The sequence below is a fragment of the Gobio gobio genome (assembly GCF_949357685.1).
Source record: "Gobio gobio genome assembly, chromosome: 10".
Classification (NCBI taxonomy): Eukaryota; Metazoa; Chordata; class Actinopteri; order Cypriniformes; family Gobionidae; genus Gobio; species Gobio gobio.
The window spans coordinates 7,073,814-7,098,239 of NC_137116.1; the positions used below are offsets into that span (position 1 = coordinate 7,073,814).

Here is a 24,426-nt window from a genome sequence, read left to right on the forward strand (position 1 = left end):
GGATTCAGAATCATGTTTGGTTGAGTGAAATCCTCCTACCCTCTTGAACACGGCCTCCACGGCCAACAGCAGGCCCGTCTCCTTTGCCCGTCCCAGCAGAGCCATGCCCTCTTGGCCAGAACCGCCACAGACTCAATCTGCGCAAACCCTCCGCCAGCTCCAGACCGACACTAATGCCATTTAGCTTTCCTCACTGCAGCTCTGGTTTTTGACGCACTCTCTCACACTCGTGTCCTGTAGATAGTGAATACCAAAATGCCCTCAACTTGGCAGACTGGGAATAGTTGACAGCTTGTTAGTGAATTTTAAAAGCTGTTGAGTCTTTAAACGTCACAGATCGACTGCTGTAGTCTGCCCCCTATTGACAGGATTTTGATCAGGACTTCAGAATACAAGACATTAGACTACAAATTAAGACACATTCCCAGTGGTCTTAGTTAATAAATCAACCCATTCCAAAGGGAAAAGCTTGTTTTCATCCAAATAACTTTCTCTGCCTCTAAACAACTTTTCCAGCTCTTATTTTACAACCAAGAGCAGTAAGTGATCGTTTGTCTTTTTGTAGTTTGAATAACATTAACAACATGAAGAGTGGCACGTTTATTCACTGCTGTCCCTTTAAGACCTGACGCACACATGGATCCAAAATACTGTTCCTGTTACACATTCTTCCTGTACCATTTACGACTTACTGTGTTCACGTTAATACTCACCAAGATGGGCATTGTGACTTTTTTTTTTTGGAGTGTATTTGACCATTAAGAAGTTTGGAAAAGGAGCTAATTTTTGCACTTGTATGTCAGAGGCAGCTTTTATTACTGTATGTGTGCGCGCTTCAGATATGAGCGTGAAATCTGCGGGAATGAGTGGAAATTCAGACCCGTCACACCAACACTATTTAACCGGAGTGAATGAGAGGAGGCGGGTGTGTGTGAACTCACTGTCGGTCGGAGAGGAGAGCCAGAAAGTGTAGCTGGCATCGGTGTATTGATACTGTAGAAAGGAGTATTGGTATCGTTTCAGATATCAGCATCGATACATATCGAAACATCGATATTTTTGACACCACCACTACTAGAGTGTTAAACTGTTAAATATAATATTTGTGCAGATCTCAGAATGAATATCCATACATCGATGCCTAAATTCACTTCTAAATTTTCTAGTATTTAAAACGTGGAGTTATATTTCACAATATTTTAAAAACTGGCCATTTTATCATTTATAGGCTATAACATTAAAATAATTATTGACTTCAAAATCGGTGATCCACACACGTTTTTTTTTTACAGAAACAAATAGCTGGTTATCTCTGCATTACACTGGGATATCGGTTTTGTAACATCGAAAAAAACATTGTACTTTTATAATAAGCAACCAAAGTTAGTTTGTCTACATAACATCAAACCAAGCCATCACACCATTTTGACAATATTCAACATGATCTTTGCCACCACTCTGGTTGTGAAGTTATATTAGATAAATGAGTGAGCTGGTCTATAATGTCTTTCCTCACCTTTTATAAAGCAGTTCTGCTTACACCCAAACTCCAGAATCACTTCGCTGTGGTTTCAGCAATGTTTTCAGGATGATGAAATATTGATGCAGTCATTCCCCAGTCCTACAGATGTGCTGCCTGAACCACAACATCTCCCGCTCGCTTTTTCTAACAAACAGACAAATGTGAACTAGTTTGTGCAACTTCATTCATTCGTGAGGATTTGGGTTTCATTACCCTGAATGAATGTTTTAATTACATGCTGTGCATGTATGTCATGCTCTACTCGTGTGTTGCCTTGGAGTTATCAGTGCATTGAGTGATTGTTGTGTGAGACATTGTCAGGTACGTTATGTGTAAACAGGGCTTTGGTGTGGCATTGGGTGTGTGGCTGTCTGGCACGGCGCTCAGCTCTCCCAGCATTCCTTGGGGCTCGGCCAGATTGCTTCATGCTTGTCATTAGTGCTGCACAATATATTGCAATATCACAAATGTACATATGAAATGCATATTGCAATGGCTTGCTAAGTTATATAAAGTCAATATTTTAGGTTGAGCAGAGAATAGGCTGGACACATGACTGTTACATACATGTGATGGGCATAATGTTAAAAAGAGTTAAGCATAATAAGCCGCGGAAGTAGTATGGCCAAATACGCAGAAAATTAGGTCAAAATGGCTGTCTTAGTGAGTATTCACATAAACAGTGAATTATGCCTTAAGTGAACGTAAACGATTGAGAAAGAAAATGCATCTGTAACAGTATTTTGGATCCGTGCATTAGCTCTTAAAGTGACAGCAGCCTAATAAACCTGCTGGCATCTGTCATTAATATTAAACAACAAAAGACAAAGAGAAAATCACTCACTCGTGACTGAATAACTTTTATGGCTTTAATAAGAATCCGTGTTTATTTAATTCATACAGTGAAGACTACGCAGTTTTATTTTTACATTTGATTATTCAATTTCTGTTTTGTACATGATCGTATCGTATTTCACATTTAGCAAATTATCGCATCGCACTTCAATATCCTGCAGCACTACTGGTCACCCACACACACACAGATATATATCCTCATATATCTCATACATAAGCAACCGTTGGCCTCTTTTACACAAGAACCATTGTGGTTTTACATCTGTCACGCATTCTGCTAAATGCTCAACTAATTAAATTAAACCAATGGCAAGTATTTCTCAATTAAGGATCATTGCTTCAGGTTATCAATTATTCAAGACAAGCGAGCTGTCGGTAATAAATAAAGAGCTAAGTAAACAATGATAACTGCATCAGGTGTTCAAGTCATTCATTTATAAATGTAAAAAGAGCAAAAATAATTGAATGTTAAATGTAGTGCAACTGCAAGTTCTTGGAAGTAAAAATCCCATTAATTTTCTCCATAGGGGAATTGAGTTTGAACAATAACTTATAAACTGTTAAAGACAGACATACTGTGAGCTCTCAGGATGTTAATCAATGGAATATGATTTTGTTAAATCCATCAGCCCATATGATTTCAACTTATTGAAATAATCAGCGGAAATACTGATGGAAAGCACTGCATTACCCATGATTCTGCAGAGAAATCTCAAACAATGAGAGAATCAAGATCCTTTCAACAACGCTTTCCCTAAGCTCTCAAACTACTTAAATATTTGATGCTTTGTTCAAGTGTAATACATATCAACATCTTTAATTCAATGTATTTCTTTATTTGTTTTTAATTCTATTGTCATTCGCAATGCTTCATGGGATTGTAGTTCTTTTCCTCAATAAAGCCGTTAAGTACTCAGTCTTGTACCTTTTTGTCCAATTTTCAAATACATTTTTGCATCAAATCAAAGTTTGAGGGATAAATGTTCAATTATAAAGATTATATCATTTATTTGGTAACCTTTTTTTCAAGGTGACGTAGTTATTCATGTTACATGCACTACTTACTATAGTAATAACAGTAAATTATGCATAATTACAAGTAATTCACCATAAAACAAAGCCTAACCAGAACCCTATATAAAGAAGTTAATATTACACAGTCCTTTTTGTATAATTACACTAAAACAATGTCACCTTAAAACAACCATTAATTTTGTTTTATTTGATTCACCTTGTAGCTGGTTGTTTTGGTTCATGGCTTGTAACTCAGAAGAATACTTCTGGAACAAAGGCTGCTGAAACAGTGATGCGCTCTGTAGAATTACTGACTTAGTCTTAAATTATTCAATGATTTGCTTTAGTTCGTACCGATTGGATGCTGTTCAACTCACCAACCCTATATATGAGTAAAAGTGATGCTTACATTTGCAAACACTTCTGAAAAAAGGGGGAATTTTGATTTGCTGTCTTTATAAAGCTTCTTGACCTGACCCTCTCTCGCTCTCTCTTTCAGTCTAATAAGGTCCCGGTGGTCCAGCATGCTCACATGCATCCCCTGACCCCCCTCATCACCTACAGCAATGAACACTTTTCTCCAGGAACTCCTCCATCCCACCTCTCGCCAGAGATACTGGACCCAAAGACAGGTATTACACACTCTCCTGACCCATATTTAACTTGTGTTTCTGTCTTCCACCATGTGAATTACTGACTGTGTTCCTCTGGTTCAGGTATTCCTCGGACCCCTCACCCCTCAGAGCTGTCGCCCTACTACCCACTGTCCCCTGGGGCCATGGGGCAGATCCCACACCCATTGGGGTGGCTCGTCCCGCAGTGAGTCTTATTATTTACTACCCACACACCCTGATTCAAGTCAAGTCACCTTTATTTCTATAGCTTTATACAGCACAGATTGTTTCAAAGCAGCTTCACAGTGATAAACTGGAAAATAGCAGAATCAATGATCCAAACTTCATAAAATATTAGTTAAATTCTCTGTAAAGCAGCTCTAAAAAGACAGTAGTGTCATTATTCAGCTGAAGTCGGTTCAGTTCAATAACTGTGTTCTTCAGTTATGAAACAAGTTCAACTGAAAACAAGTGTCATGATTCGATTCAGTTCAATAACAATGTCAGTATTGCAAAATTTGTCAATTATTCAGATATAAAGCAACTCTACAAAGACATTAGTGTCATTATTTAGTTATAAGTCAGTTCAGTTGATTCAGTTCAGTTCAATAACTCTGTAAAGTTCATCAATTATGAAACAATTTCAGTTGAGCTCTATGCAGCTCTACTGAAGACAATAGTATCATTATTCAGTATAATATTGATTCAGTTCAATAACAGTGTCGATGTTGCAAAAATGTGTCAGTTATTAAGCTATAAAGCAGCTCTAAAATATAATCGTGTCATTTGTTCAGCTCAAGTCAGTTCAGTTGATTGGAGTTCAATAACTCTGAAATTGTTTCATAATTGATGAACTTGACAATTTAGCTCTATGTAGCTCTACAGAAGAATTGTTACAATTATGAAACAATTCAGTTTAATATTGATTCAGTTCAGTTCAATTACAGTGTCAATTTTGCAAAAAAATTGTCATTATTAAGCTATAAAGCAGCTCTAAAATATAGTGTCATTATTCAGCTCAGTTGATTCAGTTCCATTGATTCAGTTTAGCATTGATTCAGTCGAGTTCAATAACTCAGTAAAATTCATCAATTATGAAACCATTTCATTTCAGCTCTATACAGCTTTACAGACGACAATAGTGTCATTATTCAGTTAAATAACAATGTCAAAATTGATTCCAGGATTCATATTGTCTGATTCATACTGATTTGCTCTTGTTCACCTAAGCCGCTCTAAAAGATTATAGTGTCATTATTCAGCTCAAGTCAGTTCAGCGTTGATTCAGTCGAGTTCAATAACTCTGTAAAGTTCATCAATTATGAAACAAGTTACAGAATTACAGAAGACAATAGTTTTAGTATTCAGCTCAATGCTGATTATGTTCAGTTCAATAACAGTGTCGATGTTGCAAAATTCTTCAATTATGAATCAAAAGCGATTCCGCTATAAAGCAGCTGTATGGAAGATATTGTCTGATTCATACTGATTCTGTCTGTTCTTCTCAGGCAGGGTCAGCACATGTACCCCATCACAGCTGGTGGTTTCCGTCACCCTTACCAAGCTCTCGCCATGAACGCATCCATGTCCAGGTGAGTGTGTGTTTCCTGATAAATTTTGTTCTCTCTTTCTTCACTCTACACTTTTATTTCCGGTTCATTACACTTACACTTACACACACACACACACACATGTGGGCTTAAGTTATTAAAAGGTTATATTACCGTGGCATCAATGCAGCGATGAAACTGAAGTAGTGACAGATCCTTTCTTCCGTATTGTGATGTATGCCAGAGTAAAACCGATTATCGAAAAAGAAAAAATGTAATGCGGGTACTTGCTTCCGAGCATCGGTTGTTGATAGGATTTGAGATGTTGACATTACACTCGAAATAGAGGCAGATGAAGTTGGAAGATGATGAAGAATTTACATTATGTCGACAAACAAGCCAGTCAACACTTTTGTGATGGATTTAACAATATTTCTACACAACCCTGAATTCGTATTAGCAACGTCCCCAGCAGTATTGCTAAAATTTGAATGGCAAAATCTGAAAACGAGGACAAAGTACTTAATGATAAATGTAATAAAAGGTGTATAATTTATTTGGTAATACTTTTTTTAAAGGGCTCATGTTGCATGTACTACTTACTATAGTAATAACAGTAAATTATGCATAATTACCACTGTAAACCCTAAAACTCAAAATAATTAATGTGTTTAAGTAGAGCCAACTCAAATTAAATAAAAAATATATATATATTTTGAGTTCTCAAAACTGACACATTAAGTAATCTAATTTGTTTCATTGTTTTGAGTTTTATGAACGTGTTTCTTTTCATTTTCTAAATTTAACTGAAACTGGGCTGGGATTTCTATTTCCCAGCATGCTTTGCCATGACAATCAAAAGGGGGAGTAAATGCCAAAATTAAGTGTTATATAATGGGTTTTTTTGTGCAAGATTAATGTTAAGCGGGAGATTTATTAGTGTTTAATGATTTGTTATGCTAGTTTAGAAGAGTTTCTGTTATGTTGGTTTTTTGTAGGGTTTCCATCATGTGACAAGTGGAGCATGAGCTTAGTTTGAGAACAGATTTATGTTAAATGTGTTATATTGCTGTCCTCATTCAGCAAGTGCTATGCTAATGCTACTAAAGTATTGTGTGACCAATTAGCAAGGTGGCATTTCTTGAATTAGCTAGTTAAAGCTAGTCAAGTTTCCACTACTAAAAATTTGAGATTACATTATATTTTTTAATTAAATGTATGAATTAGCTTACTCAAAAATTTCAAGTTCAGAGCAATTAAAATGTATGATTACAAAATAAAAGTCTGCAATTCTGTTTACTTGCTCAATTTGTTAACTTAAAGTGATTGCCTCAATTTTTGAGTTTTGCCAACTTATTTAGTTTGTTTTATTTGTTTTATAGTTTGTTGAATTAATTAATATGTAGTCTTACTGTAAAGGTGAGCTAATTATTTATATAATGACAAATTATTTTGTGGTGTTGACAAGAACTAATTGCTCTCTTCTGACTGCCGTAATCCATGTTTCTTGTAATTTTTCTCTTTTTGAAGGGGATTTAATACTGAATTTGTCTCCTGTTTTACCTCTGTATGTCAGCTGTCAGAGTTCATTCACAATCGCTCAAGATGAAATGGATCTGAGTTGATGAAGAACTGTTCTTAATTTAGTGGTAACACTGGATTAAATAAGAATAATCTACACTGAGCTTCTCTTGTTCTCAGTGTGTGTGTGTGTGTGAGGAATTTGTTGAATTATTCATACAGAGTTCATAGTGATCAATAGCCCATCTTCTTCCAGACCTTTGCAGCCATTGTCAGTACAGCCCAGCCGTGCTTGTTTCTCCACTGGCATTTGTGTGATACACAAGGACTACACTTTCTGTAGCTACTTTGAGAAGTGCCCTATTCATAGTGTTTGATTTAAATCCCTCCTTTATTTGGTCCTGAGTTGAAAAGGTTTTGCTTTAGAGTAAAGATAGCCATTTGAGGGCTTGATGCTTACTTTTTCCCCAAGGTGCACCTGCGCTCATAAATTGAAAAATTTAGGAGCACATTTAGAAACTTTAGGGGCACAACTAACTATTTCTGCATTTATAAATACACTGTAACAGATTTTGCCATACTAGTGTTATTTTACTTTACTTTACTATGTTACTGTGTAGTTTTGTTTTTGTTAATATTTTTAATTCAATTTAATTCTGCTTTCGTTTTAATTTTAGTTAAAAGTTAGTAAGTACAAGTGAATAGTTCTGTTGTTTTGTCATTATTTAGTTTTTTGTTTTTAAATGTTTTTTATTTCAGTTTTAGTTTAGTACATCAGATTAATTTAACTAAATAACAGGTTCATTTGTATGTTCGCTAACAGTATTCCGCTGGCCACAAAGTCCAAAATCCATTAAGATAGGAGGGCGTAGATGTGCTTTCCCTGGTTTCAGAAGGCAATAATGGTAATCTACCGCTCTATTTCTTTACAGTTTGGTGTCCAGTCGCTTTTCTCCTCATATTGTTCCTCATCATCATCACGGTCTTCATCAGACAGGCATCCCTCACCCAGCCATCGTCTCTCCGGCTATTAAACAAGAACCCAACGGAGAACTCAGCCCAGCGGCTCACACGTAAGCACAAGCATACAACACACCTTCCTGCTGTTTTTGTTTTCTTCTTGCTTTTATTCTAAATAGACAGGCCCCCTATTAATGCTCCATTCAACTAAACAGCATTAGCTTCACACTCTCACCTGCAAACGACTCTGATATTTTGGAGAAAATAAGTTTATCGCTGTTTTGTCTACTAACTCACCACAGTGCTACACAGTCCTCCAGATCTGTCTTTCTCACTGTCACTCCCTCGCATCCAGTGCAAAGTCTGACCCACCTGTGGTGTATGTTTGCAGAAAGTCTCCAGGCCCGAATAAGAAGGACGACGAGAAGAAACCTCACATAAAGAAGCCTCTAAACGCCTTCATGCTCTATATGAAAGAGATGAGGGCAAAAGTGGTGGCCGAGTGCACGCTAAAAGAAAGTGCCGCCATCAACCAGATCCTCGGGCGCAGGGTGAGTGAACAGTGTGTGTGTGATGCCGTCATGTCCTATTTGTTATGCTGTTCTGTCCCCTACCAATCACAAGTGGTCAGCAACAAATGCTGATATTACCATATTGTTCCGAATATAAGACAACCCACCTTTTTCAAGATGCACCTTTTGGAAAAAGGCTTTTTGAAGACCAAATCATGTATTTTATAAAGAAAATGCTTTTATTTGAAAATATTTTTTAAATTTCATATTTTAATTTTTGTATTGAGAGTATGGTAAATACTGGTAAAAATGTACCAGTGATAACATTTAAGAAATAAACACTTTGGCTTACCATTAAAAACAACCTGTAGCCCATCTGACTTAATTAGACAATCCATCTCATAGTGAAAACCATGTAGCCTATCGAAACTTTATTACCAGTAGAAGTGAAATCTAGATATCGTCTTACATTTTAAAATCACATACAGGGCAAGGTTTGGTCCCGCCAGCGAGACATGCAAACATGAGTCACACGGCTCTGTTTGCGCTGATCAAAGATATATATTTGAAATTTTACGATGATTGCGATGTAGTCAATTTGCACGTTTGTTGTGTAAACACTAATGTGTCCGACAACATCAACATGCCGCCTACAATCAACCACTGCACTAAAAACTAGAGGTTTCAACTTTGCCCAAAAAAAGTTAGTTTTTTCTTTGTGGCTTATGTTGTTCTGTTTGTTCCTTAACTGATTCATTATTTAATAAAACTGAAGCTGATGTGTGTATACACACACACAGACACACACACACACACACACACACACACACACACTAATATTCAAAGGTTTAGGGTCAGTAAGATTAAAAAAAAAAAAAAAAAAAACTGTCACACTGTAGATTAGGGTCCAATTCTCACTACTAACTATTAACTACGACTTTTGCCTCAATAAACTCCTCATTACTGCTTATTAATAGTTAGTAAGGTAATTGTTAAGTTTAGGATTAAGGGATGAAGAATATGGTCATGTAGAATAATGCATTAGTATTTGATTACTTGTTAATAGCGAGAATTGGACCCTAAACTGAAGTGTTACCAAAGAAATGAATACTTTTATTTAGCAAGGATGCATTAAATTTAACAAAAGTGACAGTAAAGACATATACATTATCACAAAATATCGCTTTCAAATAAGTGCTGTTCTGTTGAAATGTAAAAAATGTATCATGATTTTTAGAAAAATATTAAGCAGCACAACTGTTTTCAGAATTAATATTAATAAGAAAAAAAATCAGGACGTTAGAATGATTTCTGAAGGATTATGTGACACTGAAGACTGAAAATACAGCTTTGCATCACAGGAATAAATCAAGCTGTTTCTGACATTACAGTCTGATATCAAATCGATTTAAAGGGTTAGTTCACCCAAAAATTCTGTCATTAATTGCCCACCCTCATGTCGATCCGAACCCATAAGACCTTCGTTCATCTTCAGAACACAAAGGAAGATATTTTTGATGAAATCCAAGAGCTCTCTGACCCTTCCATAGACAGCAATTTAATGAACACTTTCAAGGTCAGGAAAGGAAGTAAAGACGTCGTTAAAATAGTCCATGTGACTCCAGTGGTTCAACCTTAATGTTATGAAGCCACGAGAATACTTTTTGTGCGCAAAACAAACAAAAATAGCGACTTTATGCAACAATCTCCTACGCAGGTTACTTTGTTACCGCAAGTGCAGAGCTTCCTAGTTCTACGTCAGAATAGCGGCTCTTTATTGGCCAGCATCATACGCATGCGTCATGGTGCTCACGTAAACATCATCGGCCAATGGTGAGTCGGCAACTGACGTAGAACTAGGAAGCTCTGCACTTGCGGTAACGATGTAAACTGCGTCTGAGATTGTTGCATAAAGTCGTTATTTTTGTTTGTTTTGCGCACAAAAAGTATTCTCGTGGCTTCATAACATTAATGTTGAACCACTTGAGTCACATGGACGATTTTAACGATGTCTTTACTTCCTTTCTGGACCTTGAAAGTGTTCATTAAATTGCTGTCTATGAAGGGATGAGCTCTCGGATTTCATCCAAAATATCTTCATTTGTGTTCTGAAGATGAACGAAGGTCTTACGGGTTTGGAACGACATGAGGGTGAGGAATTAATGACAGAATTTTTGGGTGAACTAACCCTTTAATGTTTTCCTGCATTATATGCGGTATGAGTAAAATTATTTGCAATAACCACAATCCTGTGCAAACATTCAGGCCCTGATAAAAGATGGATACTTGCCGTCCATGTCCTGATACAGTATTGCCATGCAAAATATCGCAATACTATGGTATATAGATTGTTTTCCTACCTCGGCATGAGACTTCTGTCAAAAACCTTTTAAAACTCTCACCCACCTCAACCAGCAGTGACTATTTCTACACACACGTTGCATGTACACACAAGACATGGGTGTGTGTGTGTGTGGTCAGACTGGTATATGTGTCGTGTAAGCAGTGCCTGTATGAACAGTATATGTGTGTGTTTGCCCTTTGGCTGACTGTGGTTTTTGTGTTTGCAGTGGCATTCACTATCACGAGAGGAACAGGCCAAATACTACGAGCTGGCCAGGAAAGAGCGGCAGCTGCACTCTCAACTCTACCCTGGCTGGTCGGCCCGAGATAACTACGTGAGTCAGGCACTTCAGGATCCGACGCACACACACTCACACACACAGCCTTATGCTCACATTTGGCACTTTCTGTGAAGACGGTACACTTTGGTATCTCCTCTTAAATCATGCATTGTTTTTTTGGTAACACTTTACAATAAGGTTTTATTAGTTAACATGAACTAACCATGAACAACATAAACTCTGATCAGCATTAGTTCATCTTTGTTAACGTTAGTTAAATAAAATGCAGCTGTTCATGGTTTGTTCATGTTCGTTTACAGTGCATTTACTAATGTTAACAAGATTTTAATAATGCATTAGTAAATGTTGAAATTAACATGAACAAAGTGCAGTTAATTATTAGTTCATGTTAACTAATGTAGTTAACTAATGTTAACTAATGAACCTTATTGTAAAGTGTTACGTTTTTTTAATAATTACAAAAAAAAAGTAACATTCCTTAGTTTTTGCTCTCCCAAAAAATACCCTTTTGACCTTTTCTACGGCATGACAGAAGTAAATATTCTCATTCCATTTTACACAATTTGTGTTTTTGGTAAGACTTTACATGAAGTTCCCATTAGTTAATGCATTCATTAACATTAACAAACAATGAGCAATACATTTAATAATCTTTGTTAACGTTAGCATTTTAGTTAATGTTAAAGGATTTAATGTTTACATATTAAACTTATTGTAAAGTTTTTCATAGTAATTTATTTATTTATGATTTAACGCCATATCAGCAGCAATGGCTATATTCATGGAATAATAAACAGTATTTTTTTATTTTTTTAAATAATTATGATTACAATATCATTTCAATACATTGCTTAAAATGATTACAATCTTTCTTAAAAAACAAACCTATATAACAACAATAGTAATAATAACAATTATATGGAATCTTTCAATTAAATATATGATAGAAATTCTAAAATGATTCCAGGTGAAACCTTTTTAAAAATGTCTTAATATATTTTCTGAATTTGTAGTTAGATAACATGAATTAACACTGAAACTAATGTATTAATCTTTGTTAATATTAATTTAAACATTTACTAACGCATTATTAAAATCAAAAGTTGTATCTGTTAATATTATTTAATGGATTTGAGCTCACATGATCACTGAGCTAACAATTAACACTTTTAGGAAATAACTAACGAAGATTAATAAATACTGTAACAAATGTATTGCTCATTGTTAAAGTTAGTTAATGCATTAACTAAGGGGAACTTACTGTAAAGCGTTTCTTACCAAAAAAATCACACAAATCAGTGTTTTAAAGTATATCAAGCTGAATAGAAAATGAAACTGCAAAAATATCTGAAACGTAGTCCTTGTTACATGTAGTTACTATTGTAATAACTATAAGTTATGCATACTTACATGCAACTAAACCTAACCCTATAGTAAGTACATGTTGTTAATTAATAAGAATATAAAAATAAAGTTGCACCTCCTTTTTCACTAATAATTTGTGTGGGAATATTCCTATATTCTACCCTATTCATGGAAATTGGATTATTATTATTATTATTATAAAATTGCACTGCTATTTCACTTTCAAAAACCTACATTTGTCCTACATAGTGTATTTTTTGACTTCCTTCTGTATTTCTGACATTATCTCTGTTTCCATCTCTCTCGCCCTCTCTCGCTCTCTCTCTGTGTGTGTATGTGCTCTCCAGGGCAAGCGGAAGAAGAGGAAGAGAGATAATAAGACAGACTCAACAGCAGAGGGTGAGGACCGACGGACACACACACACACACACACACACACACTCTCTCACACACACTCACACTTTTCTCTCTCCTGTGCGTTTCTAACCCCGCTCTCTCCTCCTTGCTGACATGCAGCTTATGAGGTCCAGTGCTAGCGCAGGCAGGTACAGTACGTCTGCAGGCTCAGGGGCCGTTCACACAGAGTCGCTGCTCTACAAATGCACATCTTTCTGTGTTTCCATCATCTTGCACCATTAGCGATGTCAGTGCAGTGAATCAGATATAAGCGCACAGAGTGTTTATTCTGCTCTGTTGCGCTCAAGGCCGTGTCCTGTGTGAACGGCTCCTCAGACAGCCAGTGTCAGCGTTGTGATCTCATCCACAGTTTGAGTACCGTGACGTCAACAGATCGACACATGACGCCATTTCCATTTTGTGTTCAGTATTGTATGGGTGAATCTCATGAAAACTGTCCGGAAGAAATCAAAAGAAAGTCAATAATCTTAAAGACAATGAAGCATCATGTCTACTAAGTACATTTCCCACTGAATTCTCATTAATACAATACAATACAAGACAAAATGTGTCATATTTCTATAGAGCTGCCCCTGTCTAAAGAGTTTTACTAGTCGTTCATAACGCTCCAGTCCACAGAGACCGAGACAGCAGAAAGCGCATTGTTTTTTTTTCTTAACTTTACAAAAACACATTTTGTTGTTATTAGAGGTCGACAGTGGATTTTGCTGATAACGATAGCTAGGTTGGCCCACGCTGGCCGATAACCGGTTAATCAAACAATAGTTTTTCAAATAGATACTGAATGAAAACAAACAACTCATAAAATTGTGCTGAACTTTATTACAAAAAATTTTAAAATCAGTGCAGAACCATGAATTATACCATGATCATTCATAGTGTATTAACTAAGGTTAAGATAAACAACTTTTAAATGTATTAGTACATGTTGACGTTAACAATGAACAATACTTTTATTGACCTCAACAATCATGCTTAAAGATCTACACAAACACAATAGCATTGAAATTAGCCACGTGTATATTGTATGTATACTCTTACACTTGCTTGAACACTTGATTATCTAATCAAAATAGCAAAATATGTATTACAGTGACGATGAAAAAAGAACTGAAATCAAATGTGTTTCTGTCGGCTGCATGACGGTACAGTTTGCTTTCTCATGTCACTAGTTTTAAAGGGATATATCACCCAAAAATGAAAATTAGCCCATGATTTACTCGCCCTCAAGTCATCCTAGGTGTATATGACATTCTTCTTTCAGACGAATACAATCAGAGTTCTATTTAAAATTGTCCTGGCTAGTCCAAGCTTTATAATGGCAGTGAATGGGGATCGAGATTTTGAAAGTTCCATAAAAGTGCATCCATCCATTATAAAAGTGCTCCACACGGCTCCATGGATTAATGAAGGCCTTCTGAAGCCAAGCCGTTTGTGTAAGAAAAAATATCCATATTTAAAAGTTTATAAACTAAAATAACTAGCATCAGGGGTGACCTATGCACGTCGGCTTGCGTCAAAAGAGTAACCCCTGACGCGATGTAGGAGTAGCGTAAGCTTTGATGCCTCTTGCGGTTCAAACAAATAGGGCTGGGCAACAAACTCAAGCCCCTCTTCTCTAATATCGAAATCCTCCAGCATTTCTCTTTAAAAATTCTCCTTTTAGACTTCTAATTCATGACCGGTGTTTTGTTGTGCTCTATCATTCATCAACACGTCATGTGTCAGGTCAGGTTCACCTGTAAATCAATGTGTACGTCAGTCTGTCGGAAGCTAGTTATTTTAGGCTGTAAAGATACTTTTGTACTTTTCTTACACAAACGCATGGGTTCGCTTCAGAAGGCCTTTATTAACCACTGGAGCCGTGTGGAACACTTTTATAATGAATGGATGCACTTTTTTGGGCTTCAAAATCTCTTCCCACATTCAACAGCCAGGATATTATTTAATATAACTCTGATTTTTGGGTGAACTATCCCTTTAAATATGCAAATTCCCTGCATAATGAATGCATAAAAGCAACCAGCTGGATATAAACTCATGCAAACAGATGTGAAAAGTCGTGTTGCCATCACATACGGTAGTGTACTGAATACACACCGTTTCATTGTGTTTTAAATCCGCATCTGAAGTGTCAGTGATAGTTTTATTCGGCCTCTTGAGACCGCTCTCGTACTGTATAATGACAGCTGACCCTTCTCAGCCGCTCCAGCACAACCCGGGAAAATTCGTGTGAATTTTTCCAGATAACAGATTGTTCCAGCGATCATTATCAGTGCAGATTAATCTGATAAACCGATCAATCGGTCGACCTCTAGTTGTTATTGTGAGTTTACACAAATAATAGTTTCGAATGATGCATTACTCTTATCTGTATGAACAAAAGTCGCCATCTCATGGTTACATTTTGACACTCGCACCTGCAAGTAAATGCGGTTGTCAATCCCAAAAACTGACAGCAGCCAGAGTTTACCAAACTTGAGCGTTGGAATGCAGCAAAATACGAAACTTTGGTCTTTTTGCATTCACATCCATGTGAATGGAAGTCGAAAAGTATCATGTGACCGAACCTTATTATGATGAGAATTTGGTGGGAAATCGTCTCAGTGGCTCTAAATATAATGTTTGTGATGTGTTTCGTGACTTCAGTGTTTTTGGGTACCCTGTAAAGATGGTGCAGAAATGTTTACTCTGAACCGTTGGAAGTTCTTGGCATTAATGTTGTGATTTCCGTCTTCTTTCAGATTTCTCGGTACATAACAAGAAGGTACCGTGCATGCAGTACCTCCCTCAGGAGAAGATGATTGACAGCCCAGGCTCCTCCCACGGCAGCATGCTGGACTCCCCGGCCACGCCCTCCGCGGCCCTGGCTTCACCCGCTGCTCCGGCCCCCACTCACTCTGAGCAGGCTCAGCCGCTGTCACTCACCACCAAACCCGATCGCCACCATCAGCCTCACTTCCCTCTCCTGTCCAAACCCTCCTCCTCCTCATGCCCTTCATCATCATCCTTCTCCTCCTCCTCCTCCTCCCAGCCCAGCATCTCCTCAAGCAGTCAGTCAACTCCGCCTCTTCTGTCTCGGCCACACCCCTTCGCTTCCTTGCATGCCTCCCTCCTGTCTCCGCCCTCCCCGTTCCATCAGGCCGCCCTTCACTCCCATCATGCTTTGTTCCAGTCTCAGCCGCTCTCTTTGGTAACCAAATCAGCTGACTGACTCTTCTAAAGCAATTCTTTCTTAATGTCTTTTAAATAATGCTGTATATTGCTTTTTACCTTTTTGGAGAAATAGATGTCAGGTTAACTTTTTTGATAAGTGAAAAGGAAATAAATATTATTGGTCAATATTTGATCATCCGCTTTTCTGTGTCTGTATAAAACAATGTATTTTTTGTAATGTCTACTTTGGAACTGGTTTCTTATTTGATGCATTTATTCAGTAATCTTGTATAAAGAATACATGTATTAAAAACTACTTTTAAAAGACAAGAAGGAACAAAAAAAGTTAAGCTTGCCTGTAATTAATGGTAGTTTTGGAGTTTAATTCATAGTTCTGGCAATTTATTAGACCTCTTTGCAATGACCCCCCTCTACCCCAGTTTTGAAGTGTGTGAACTTGATAAATAAAACTTGTAAATTGTTTCTAAAAATGGATTTTATTGTCGTCTTGGAGTTAAGTTTATTTATTCAGTGGTTGTTGTTGTTGTTTTTTTGTTGTAATTTTCCAGGCATGGATAAGTCATGGAAATGGAAAAAAATTAACTGTTTATTAAACAATAAATATTACTTTTTTTTTTTTAATTAAATAATTAAAAAATGATTGAAATGTAGCCAAAATGTAGCTGTCACTTAGTAGGAGATAGTTGGAATGGTAAATGGACTGCATTTATATAGCGCTTTTAACAGACCCACGGCCAGAGCCGGCTCTCCCTATAAGCGAACTAAGCGGCTGCTTAGAGCCCCGCCGCCACTAGGGGGCCCCCTAACTACAGATTGCACTCGCCAGCGTCGCCGCAGTTTATCACGCAAGACGCGCGTCATTCGCACCACGCGAAAAGCGCCTTCCGCGCCGCGGGACCTCCAGACGCACGTCAACGCGCCTTTCCATCGACTTAACATTGAAATCAAATCACTCGCGCCAGACACTCTATTTGCGTTTGGTGTGAACGCAGCATAACGTTAGCTGTCCGTCGATTATGCTGAATCAACATTGCTTGCGCTATGGTCCAGCCGTCGGCCCCAGCTCTGGGCTACAGACCGCGTAGAGACAGACCCACCTCCTATGAATGTATTTTCTTTTTAACAGTTAACGTTACATGACCTACACTAGTTCTGGGAAAGAAAAAAACGAAAAATCTTTGTCTCAATAGACGCTTAATTACAATAAAAATAGTTTAATTATTGAACATTCGAGAGAAAGAAAGTAAAAAGGAAGAGAAAGAGCAATCATTTGACAGTCAAAATTAAGTTAAATAAAGCAGTTAAATACAAGCTTTTTCTTATGGTCTTAACTGAATAGGCAATTAAAGATTATTATTAAATATTAATCTATATACTATTATGAAATATTTTATATATTGTTAAGCTAAATCGCCCAGACCATTTAAACCTAAAGAAAACACAGTGTCCTCTCTGAAACATTATTGAATGCTGATCGATACAAGACACCTAAAAGCAAAATGGATTTGTGGTAAATTTTAGTAAAGAACACTGTAAAAAAAAAAGCAGGTCCCCAATTGAAAATTTTCTAGTGAGCGATCACATCTAAATTTTTCAGTTGGCCAAATTGAATAAATGTGAATTGATGCAATTTAATTCAATTAAAATTCAAGAAATTACATTTGGCCAACTGAAAATTTTAGATGTGATCGCTCACTAGAAAATTTTCAATTGGGCACCTGATTTTTTTTTACAGTGAATGTAGTACTGTATGTAATCATAAAAGGTAAAAAGTATATCACTCCATGCTGTGAAGGTTTCAAATATGAACAGTATGTAAGAGTTAATCAACCAATAATTAAATAATATAATTTAACATTGGATTTCTTTTAATTTACCCTTAACATAATTGTAAAAAACTAAATGTCACTTTCTCAGGAGGAGCCATTCTTAAATATTTTGGTGGTCGTGGAGAAACATCTCAGGAGGCTGACACCAGAGATGACACGAGTAAATATTTCCCACTGCCTTTCTTTTGAATAGTTTTGTGCGCAACTTCAACATAGCTAATTTTCCTCTTGCCAATAAAAAAATTAGTTTTATAATCATAATTCACTATGTTGTCTAATTGTACTTTACTCTGCATACTGTATTTATTATTAATTATATTGTAATCTCAACAGCTGGAGGAGGTGACTCTACTGCTGCTTCAGTTGAGCATAGCGAGCCGCATACCACTATGGCTAATGTTGTAAGTTAGCAATATATTGTTAATGCTAAATTATTAATATTTATTTGTTTACAACAAATTGACCTTATGTATGAAAGAAATTTGCAAATCTGTAATCTTTACTTTTACTGTTTCAGTGAGTGTACTTTAATAAGCAGTAAAATAATTGTAGGCAATCATGTTAAAAGATATACAGATGAAATGTGTTAGATTGTATACAGTTGCTGGTTTGCGGTGCAATACTCCATTATTCACTGCAAGGCAGGGCCCCAAAATTATCCTGCTTAGGGCCCCCAGATTTACAGAGCCGGCCCTGCCTACGGCCATCCAAAGCGCTTTACATTTGCCTCACATTCACCCATTCACACACTCGTTCATACACCGACGGCGGTGTCAGCCATGCAAGGCGCCATCCAGCTCGTCGGGAGCAGCTGGGGTTTGGTGTCTTGCTCATGGACACCTCGGCACTTGGTCAGGTGGAACCGGGGATCGAACCACCAACCTTCCAGTTTGTAGACAACCTACATGAGCCACTGCCGCCCAGTCCTTTTTACTGCCCAGCCGCCCAGTAGCCTAGTTGGTTTAATTCAGCATTCTATATGTGTACAGGTGCGTTTGGGTTGTTTTAAATGTTTAAAAAAAATAATTAAAATATCATAAGAGTTGTTTGTGGTGGGGTAAATTAAACGCGATTTGCGGTGACCATAGATATGCATAATAAAGGCTAGATGTCTCCAGAGGCGTCGCAATAGGGCAGGCAAGGCAGACACTTGCCTGGGGCCCTGCATTTTGAGGGGGCCCCCGAGGGCTGATCCTTTAAACAATCAGAAATAGTCATATAACATGCAGCGACATCTCTGCGTCCCCCTTAGTGGGGCCCCTCTCTCGTTAATGCTTTCGCTACGGCGCATCGGCCGCCTTCTTCAAACTGTAGAAAATGCAGGATTTGAGCGAACCAGACGGAAAAGTTCTCTTCATGCTTAACAACTAAGCATGAAGAGAACTTATCCGTCTGGTTTGGCCGTTCGCTCTTATGTTAACCTAGATAAATATGCATTATTATTCGGCACATATCCAAGTGTTTGTGTGGAGTGTGGAAGCTGAAGTATAGTGTGCTTGCATGACATGAAGGCGCCAGCGCGGTCACTGGCATTTTTTTTCCTGACAGCAAAAACAACTTAAAATACTCCATAATTTATGGTCATACAGAACAAACAGGACGCGCGCTTTCTTTCGTCCTATAGTCTGTAGCGCATCTCATAAATGGACCGAAACTAAGCGTAACATGTAATCCGTATGAAAAGTGTATTTCTCTCTAAAGGCGCGTCCATATGAGAGGCAGCATCATCGGCTTCATCTCTCCAGCTGACACTGACTCAGAAAATACTAGTTTAATAATAAACAAATAAAATGTCTCCTTGTTATTTTTTTCCCAACACATTTATAATCATTACTTTTGCTGGTGCTTTTCGCAAGCGTTCGCGCCGCTTCCATGCACACAGTATACATTTAAGCAGCCTAATTAGCTAAAATGTGCGATTAAATGAATGACTTGTCCTCTAGAATAATCTTTAGTCGGGGGCAGCCCTAATCAACACATTTACTTAGTTGCCATTATTTAATTAGTAGGCTAATTAGTATATCCCTCTCTTCTACATTAAATTAGTTTGAGTTAACGGCTAGTTGATAAACTAATAAAATAAAGATTACATTATAATAACCATATATTTCTATATGCGGAGAATGGATTTTTCCTGTCACCAACACACAAAGCACCGTTTTCAAGGTGACAATTGGTCATCAATATGAAGCTTACTGTATTTTGAAGATATTGTATCTTACATTACGAAGATAAAAATTGACATTTTGTTAATTAAACAAAAAGCACTTTAATGTTTTAAAAATTAAAACATTTTAAAAATATATTATTATAAATTTTTTTAGATGTATTTTTAGATGTATTTTGACTACTTTTTGTATGTTATAAAATTAGATAATGAAGATATATTAACATAAAACAAAAACATTTAATAGGGCCTCATTGATTAACTTTGCCTGGGGCCCCCACTCAATGTTGGTTCGCCTCTGGATGTCTCGTCCGTGCTGCTGGCCAATGGAGGTCGACGTCCGCACCTGGCAGCCATCTTGTCACAGTCAGCTCGCTCACTCGTAACATTGTTTTAATGGTGCATGTGCTTTTTAATTAACCATAACTTGCTCAATTTTCTACCGATTTTCCAACTGTTTGGTTTGTTATAAACGTCAGAGATGTAGTTATGACACTGCATACTTATGAATAATTATTCATAATTTGTTCAAGCCTCCAGAATTATAGCCACGTTAATAACGTTTGTAAGAAACCAAACCATTTGTAAATCCGTCAAGATTTCAGTGAGATAAGAGTATTTGTGTTCGTGCAGATCACTCGCCTTACATCAGGTACCACAGAGCCCGCCAGAAAACTTGCCTGTGACAAGATGGCCACCGGTGATGAGACTCCACCGTAAGACATCTAGCCTTTATTATGTATATCTATGGCGGTGACGTCACAATCGTGTTGCATTGTGGTATATGAATCTGCCTGAAGTGTACATATGAAGTAGACTCGTCAAAATCGAGGGCGCAAGGGTCTGTCCATATAAACTTCCCTTGTCCACTTCACCAAGTGGAATGCACTTCAAAATGGCGGCGGGGATTGCCCCGAGGGTAAGTGCTTAGGGAAGTATGCAAGTGTGTCTAAAAGTGGAGTGGAACGCAGCATAGCTCCGCTTCACCTTCTTCGTTGCTCTGGTTGGTTGTAGCGCTATCCTATTGCGTGCAGAGGGAATTTGAAAGACATCCGTATATCCCGCCCCTCGGATTGAGCCCTGCCAATGGTGTGTTCCCAGACTCAACATCTTGATGTGGCCTGTCAGGCTACAGTAAAACACTAATATTGTAAAATATTATTAGAATTTAAAAGACCTGTTTTCTATGTGAATATATTTTAAAATGTAATTTATTCCTGTGATCAAAGCAGAATTTTCATCGTCATTACTCCAGTCTTCAGTGTCACATGATCCTTCAGAAATCATGCAAATCAACGAACAAAAATGAATAGCATTTATCTGAGATATATTTTTTGTAACATTATGAATGTCTAACACTTGATCAATTTAATGCATTAATTTCTTTAAAAATAAATCTTACTAAATGGTAATGTATTTACATTAAATTGCAATAAATTTGAAGGTTGATCTTGACTAATGCAGTCAACATTACATTTTGTTTAAACATTTGGTTTATTCTCACCATATTAAGAAATTTAACTTTTTTTGCAGTGGGGGAAATCATGCAGTAACAGGGTTGTACCACACTGCTAAATATAACGTAATTAAAATATAAATGTAATTTGTATTTACTAAAATGTATTGAATATAATTACAATTGCATTTGTATGATTTAAATTGTTGAATGTAGTCAAAAGAAGGTCAAGACCTTCCAAGTAGACCATAATAAACCAAAATACTTTTCAGTTTATTAGATAAATTATAGTTTATGTAATATTTCACAACTACAATATTAGTTAATGAGTTTTTAAAGTCACGGAACACCAAAATGTACCCTATTCGTGGGAAGTAAATCTCAGAAATGTCGGGGTTTTGTAATCCTCTAAAAACAACATCCAGAGCCCAGAATGATGGCATAATAAACTGCTCGAGAAACCCTGCTGATACAAGAGGAATTCGAGTTAAATCTTTAATAGGTGGAATTTAGGCAAACCGCACTGGAAAATAAACAGATGAGCCAGAGCAACAAAAATGTCTGCCAAAAATAAACACGGTTTTAAAAAAAATAATAGACATCTGTTCCTTCCTGGAATGCAAAGTCCCAAAACAACGACAAAAAGCAGGTCAAACCCTGCCTTCTCGCTTTCTCGCATTGCGTCTTTATTTGTGGTTTGGCTGAAGCTGATGCTGGCGCTGTAATTAAGTGCGCGGTAATAGGATGGAGCTCCAGGGAGCTCATTAGTCTTTTCAATTAGTGAGAAATACACAAGGTAGAGTCCTCTGCTTTTTAGGGACTTTAGAAGCGGCCAGAGATGCCAAAAACGCTCCCCTTTACTTCCCCCTCAGCTGGGGAACGGGCGGAGGTGACACCGCTGACAGACCTCGAATATTCCTGAGGGAGTTCCTCACGTGAGCGCGTGACGGGTGAAGGATCCCGCAAAAACCGAGGCAGGTTGGGAGATGAGAGGGTCTGTAACGGCTAACTTGGATCAAGTGCGGCACATCAGAATATCGTGTAATGGCAGTGGCGTCAGTGCCCGCGGTTCAAAGTTTTATCATATGACAGTCAGTTACAGTTTAAGTTAAAGGCACAATATGTAATTTTTTCGCCGCTAGAGGTCGCTTATTCAAAACTAAGGCATATAGCTTGATGACGCCTTGATTTCGCGGAGCTTTTATTCTGCCACAGTTGAACAACCCAGCGCTCTTTATCAAATTACACACATTTGAGTGTGTTGAAAGTTATGTTATAATGCTACACTGTGCGTTCACTCGACTACAAGACACTTGTTCACACTGCAGTGAGCTAGATCCATATTAGGCATGGTAAAACATGGTAGGCCTACTCGCAGTAAATCAAGACAAGGCCGGAACCATGTCTTGAACGTTGGGGGGACCAATTTTTTTTATTTTTATAAAGCATAAAGAAACAGAACAGTGAACGAAATTCTAGGTCTAATTCCAGTTGGGAAATAATCCTTTTGGGACTATTTGCAAACAATATTTGCATTAATTCGCGTTAAATATATTAGGCTACTAGTCCCGAGATTCTTCACATTAGTAAATAAATACATAGATCTGCTGTTGATTTTGAATTCTCTAGTGGTCTGGTGGTAGATTTTTGTAAACCGCGTCAAAGGTTCAGGGTTCTAATCCGCCCTCATATCGTTTTTTTTTTTTCTTTCTTCTTCTTCATTAAAATCAAAGATGTTCATCAATGGTTGTATATTAAGAGCAGGGACATGTTTTTTGTTCATTTTGTTTTGTGCAATTTGTTTTGTGATTTCACCAGAAAGAATAGTCTCTCTCCGCGACGCGCTCGTCTCTGTGAAGATGAGCCAAAAGAGAACGTAAACCCCGCCTACTTTGACTTGATTGGCCATCTCAATCATTCTGACATTGACGAGCGCTGTTAGACCTCTGAGGCAAACCAGACTAAAATGTAACTTTTAAACCTTTTTGTCATCCTAACACATAATGCATAATGAAGTGCAGCAGAGCAGTGCAAGAATTTCAAATATTGGGGGGGACAATTTGGTCATTTCAAATTATTGGGGGGACTTGTCCCCCTCAATATCTATGGTGGTTAAGGCCCTGAATCAAGATAACCAGATTTAAACAATAAAACTAACTGTGTTGAGCTGTATAACAATTATTCGTTTTCTGTCGATGAATGATCCAAACAGTTGCTCACCTGTCTAATAAAGTTTCCATGGTTTCTTCAAAATAAAACGGAAAAATCGGAAATCGAGGGTAACGCGGGTATGATGTCATTGATAGGCAACACATGGACACAGTCCGTGTCCTGGTATAAATTGCTTATTTCTCTGGATTTAAACATTCTTGGAAACATTTGGGGAAAAATTTTGTCAACAAAATATATAACATAGTTCTAGTGGTTTTTGGATATTTTAATCCAAAAATCGTACATATTTTTCTTTTAATCAATTTCTTGTGGATTAGCGCGCTGGTCTTGTGAATAAATGTTCTATATTTGGTGTTATATCGCTAGCAAAGGTACAGTCGGGCTGCATTGTTTGTGGAATGAGCTTTACTGTGCGGAATTGTAATTTAATACATATTTAATTAATTCATTATATGTATTGTTTTACCTTCATTCATTAAAAAGTGTTATATCATTATCATTAGGCACACAGCAGAGTCATAAATCATTACAACACAAGACTAAACTGGCAGCGATAGATTTTCATAAAACAACATACAATATAACACAATAATTAAATAATTCATTTTCGCTTTATTCATTAAAATGCATAATATCAGCGTCATGTGCAT

At 37.2% G+C, this 24,426-nt stretch overlaps 1 protein-coding gene across 1 annotated transcript in view; it reads left to right on the forward strand.

Annotated features, from left to right (window-relative positions):
• tcf7l1b (transcription factor 7 like 1b) overlaps window positions 1–16,625 on the forward strand; it is a 71,828-nt gene extending 55,203 nt beyond the window's left edge. The window contains exons 5-12 of the mRNA XM_079827853.1: window positions 3,891–4,023; window positions 4,108–4,210; window positions 5,514–5,597; window positions 8,009–8,149; window positions 8,428–8,587; window positions 11,119–11,226; window positions 12,906–12,957; window positions 15,720–16,625. Coding sequence (XP_079683979.1) covers window positions 3,891–4,023; window positions 4,108–4,210; window positions 5,514–5,597; window positions 8,009–8,149; window positions 8,428–8,587; window positions 11,119–11,226; window positions 12,906–12,957; window positions 15,720–16,189 — 1,251 coding nt within the window. The 3' untranslated portion in view covers window positions 16,190–16,625. The remainder of the gene's footprint in view (window positions 1–3,890; window positions 4,024–4,107; window positions 4,211–5,513; window positions 5,598–8,008; window positions 8,150–8,427; window positions 8,588–11,118; window positions 11,227–12,905; window positions 12,958–15,719) is intronic.
• Window positions 16,626–24,426: the final 7,801 nt, after the last annotated feature.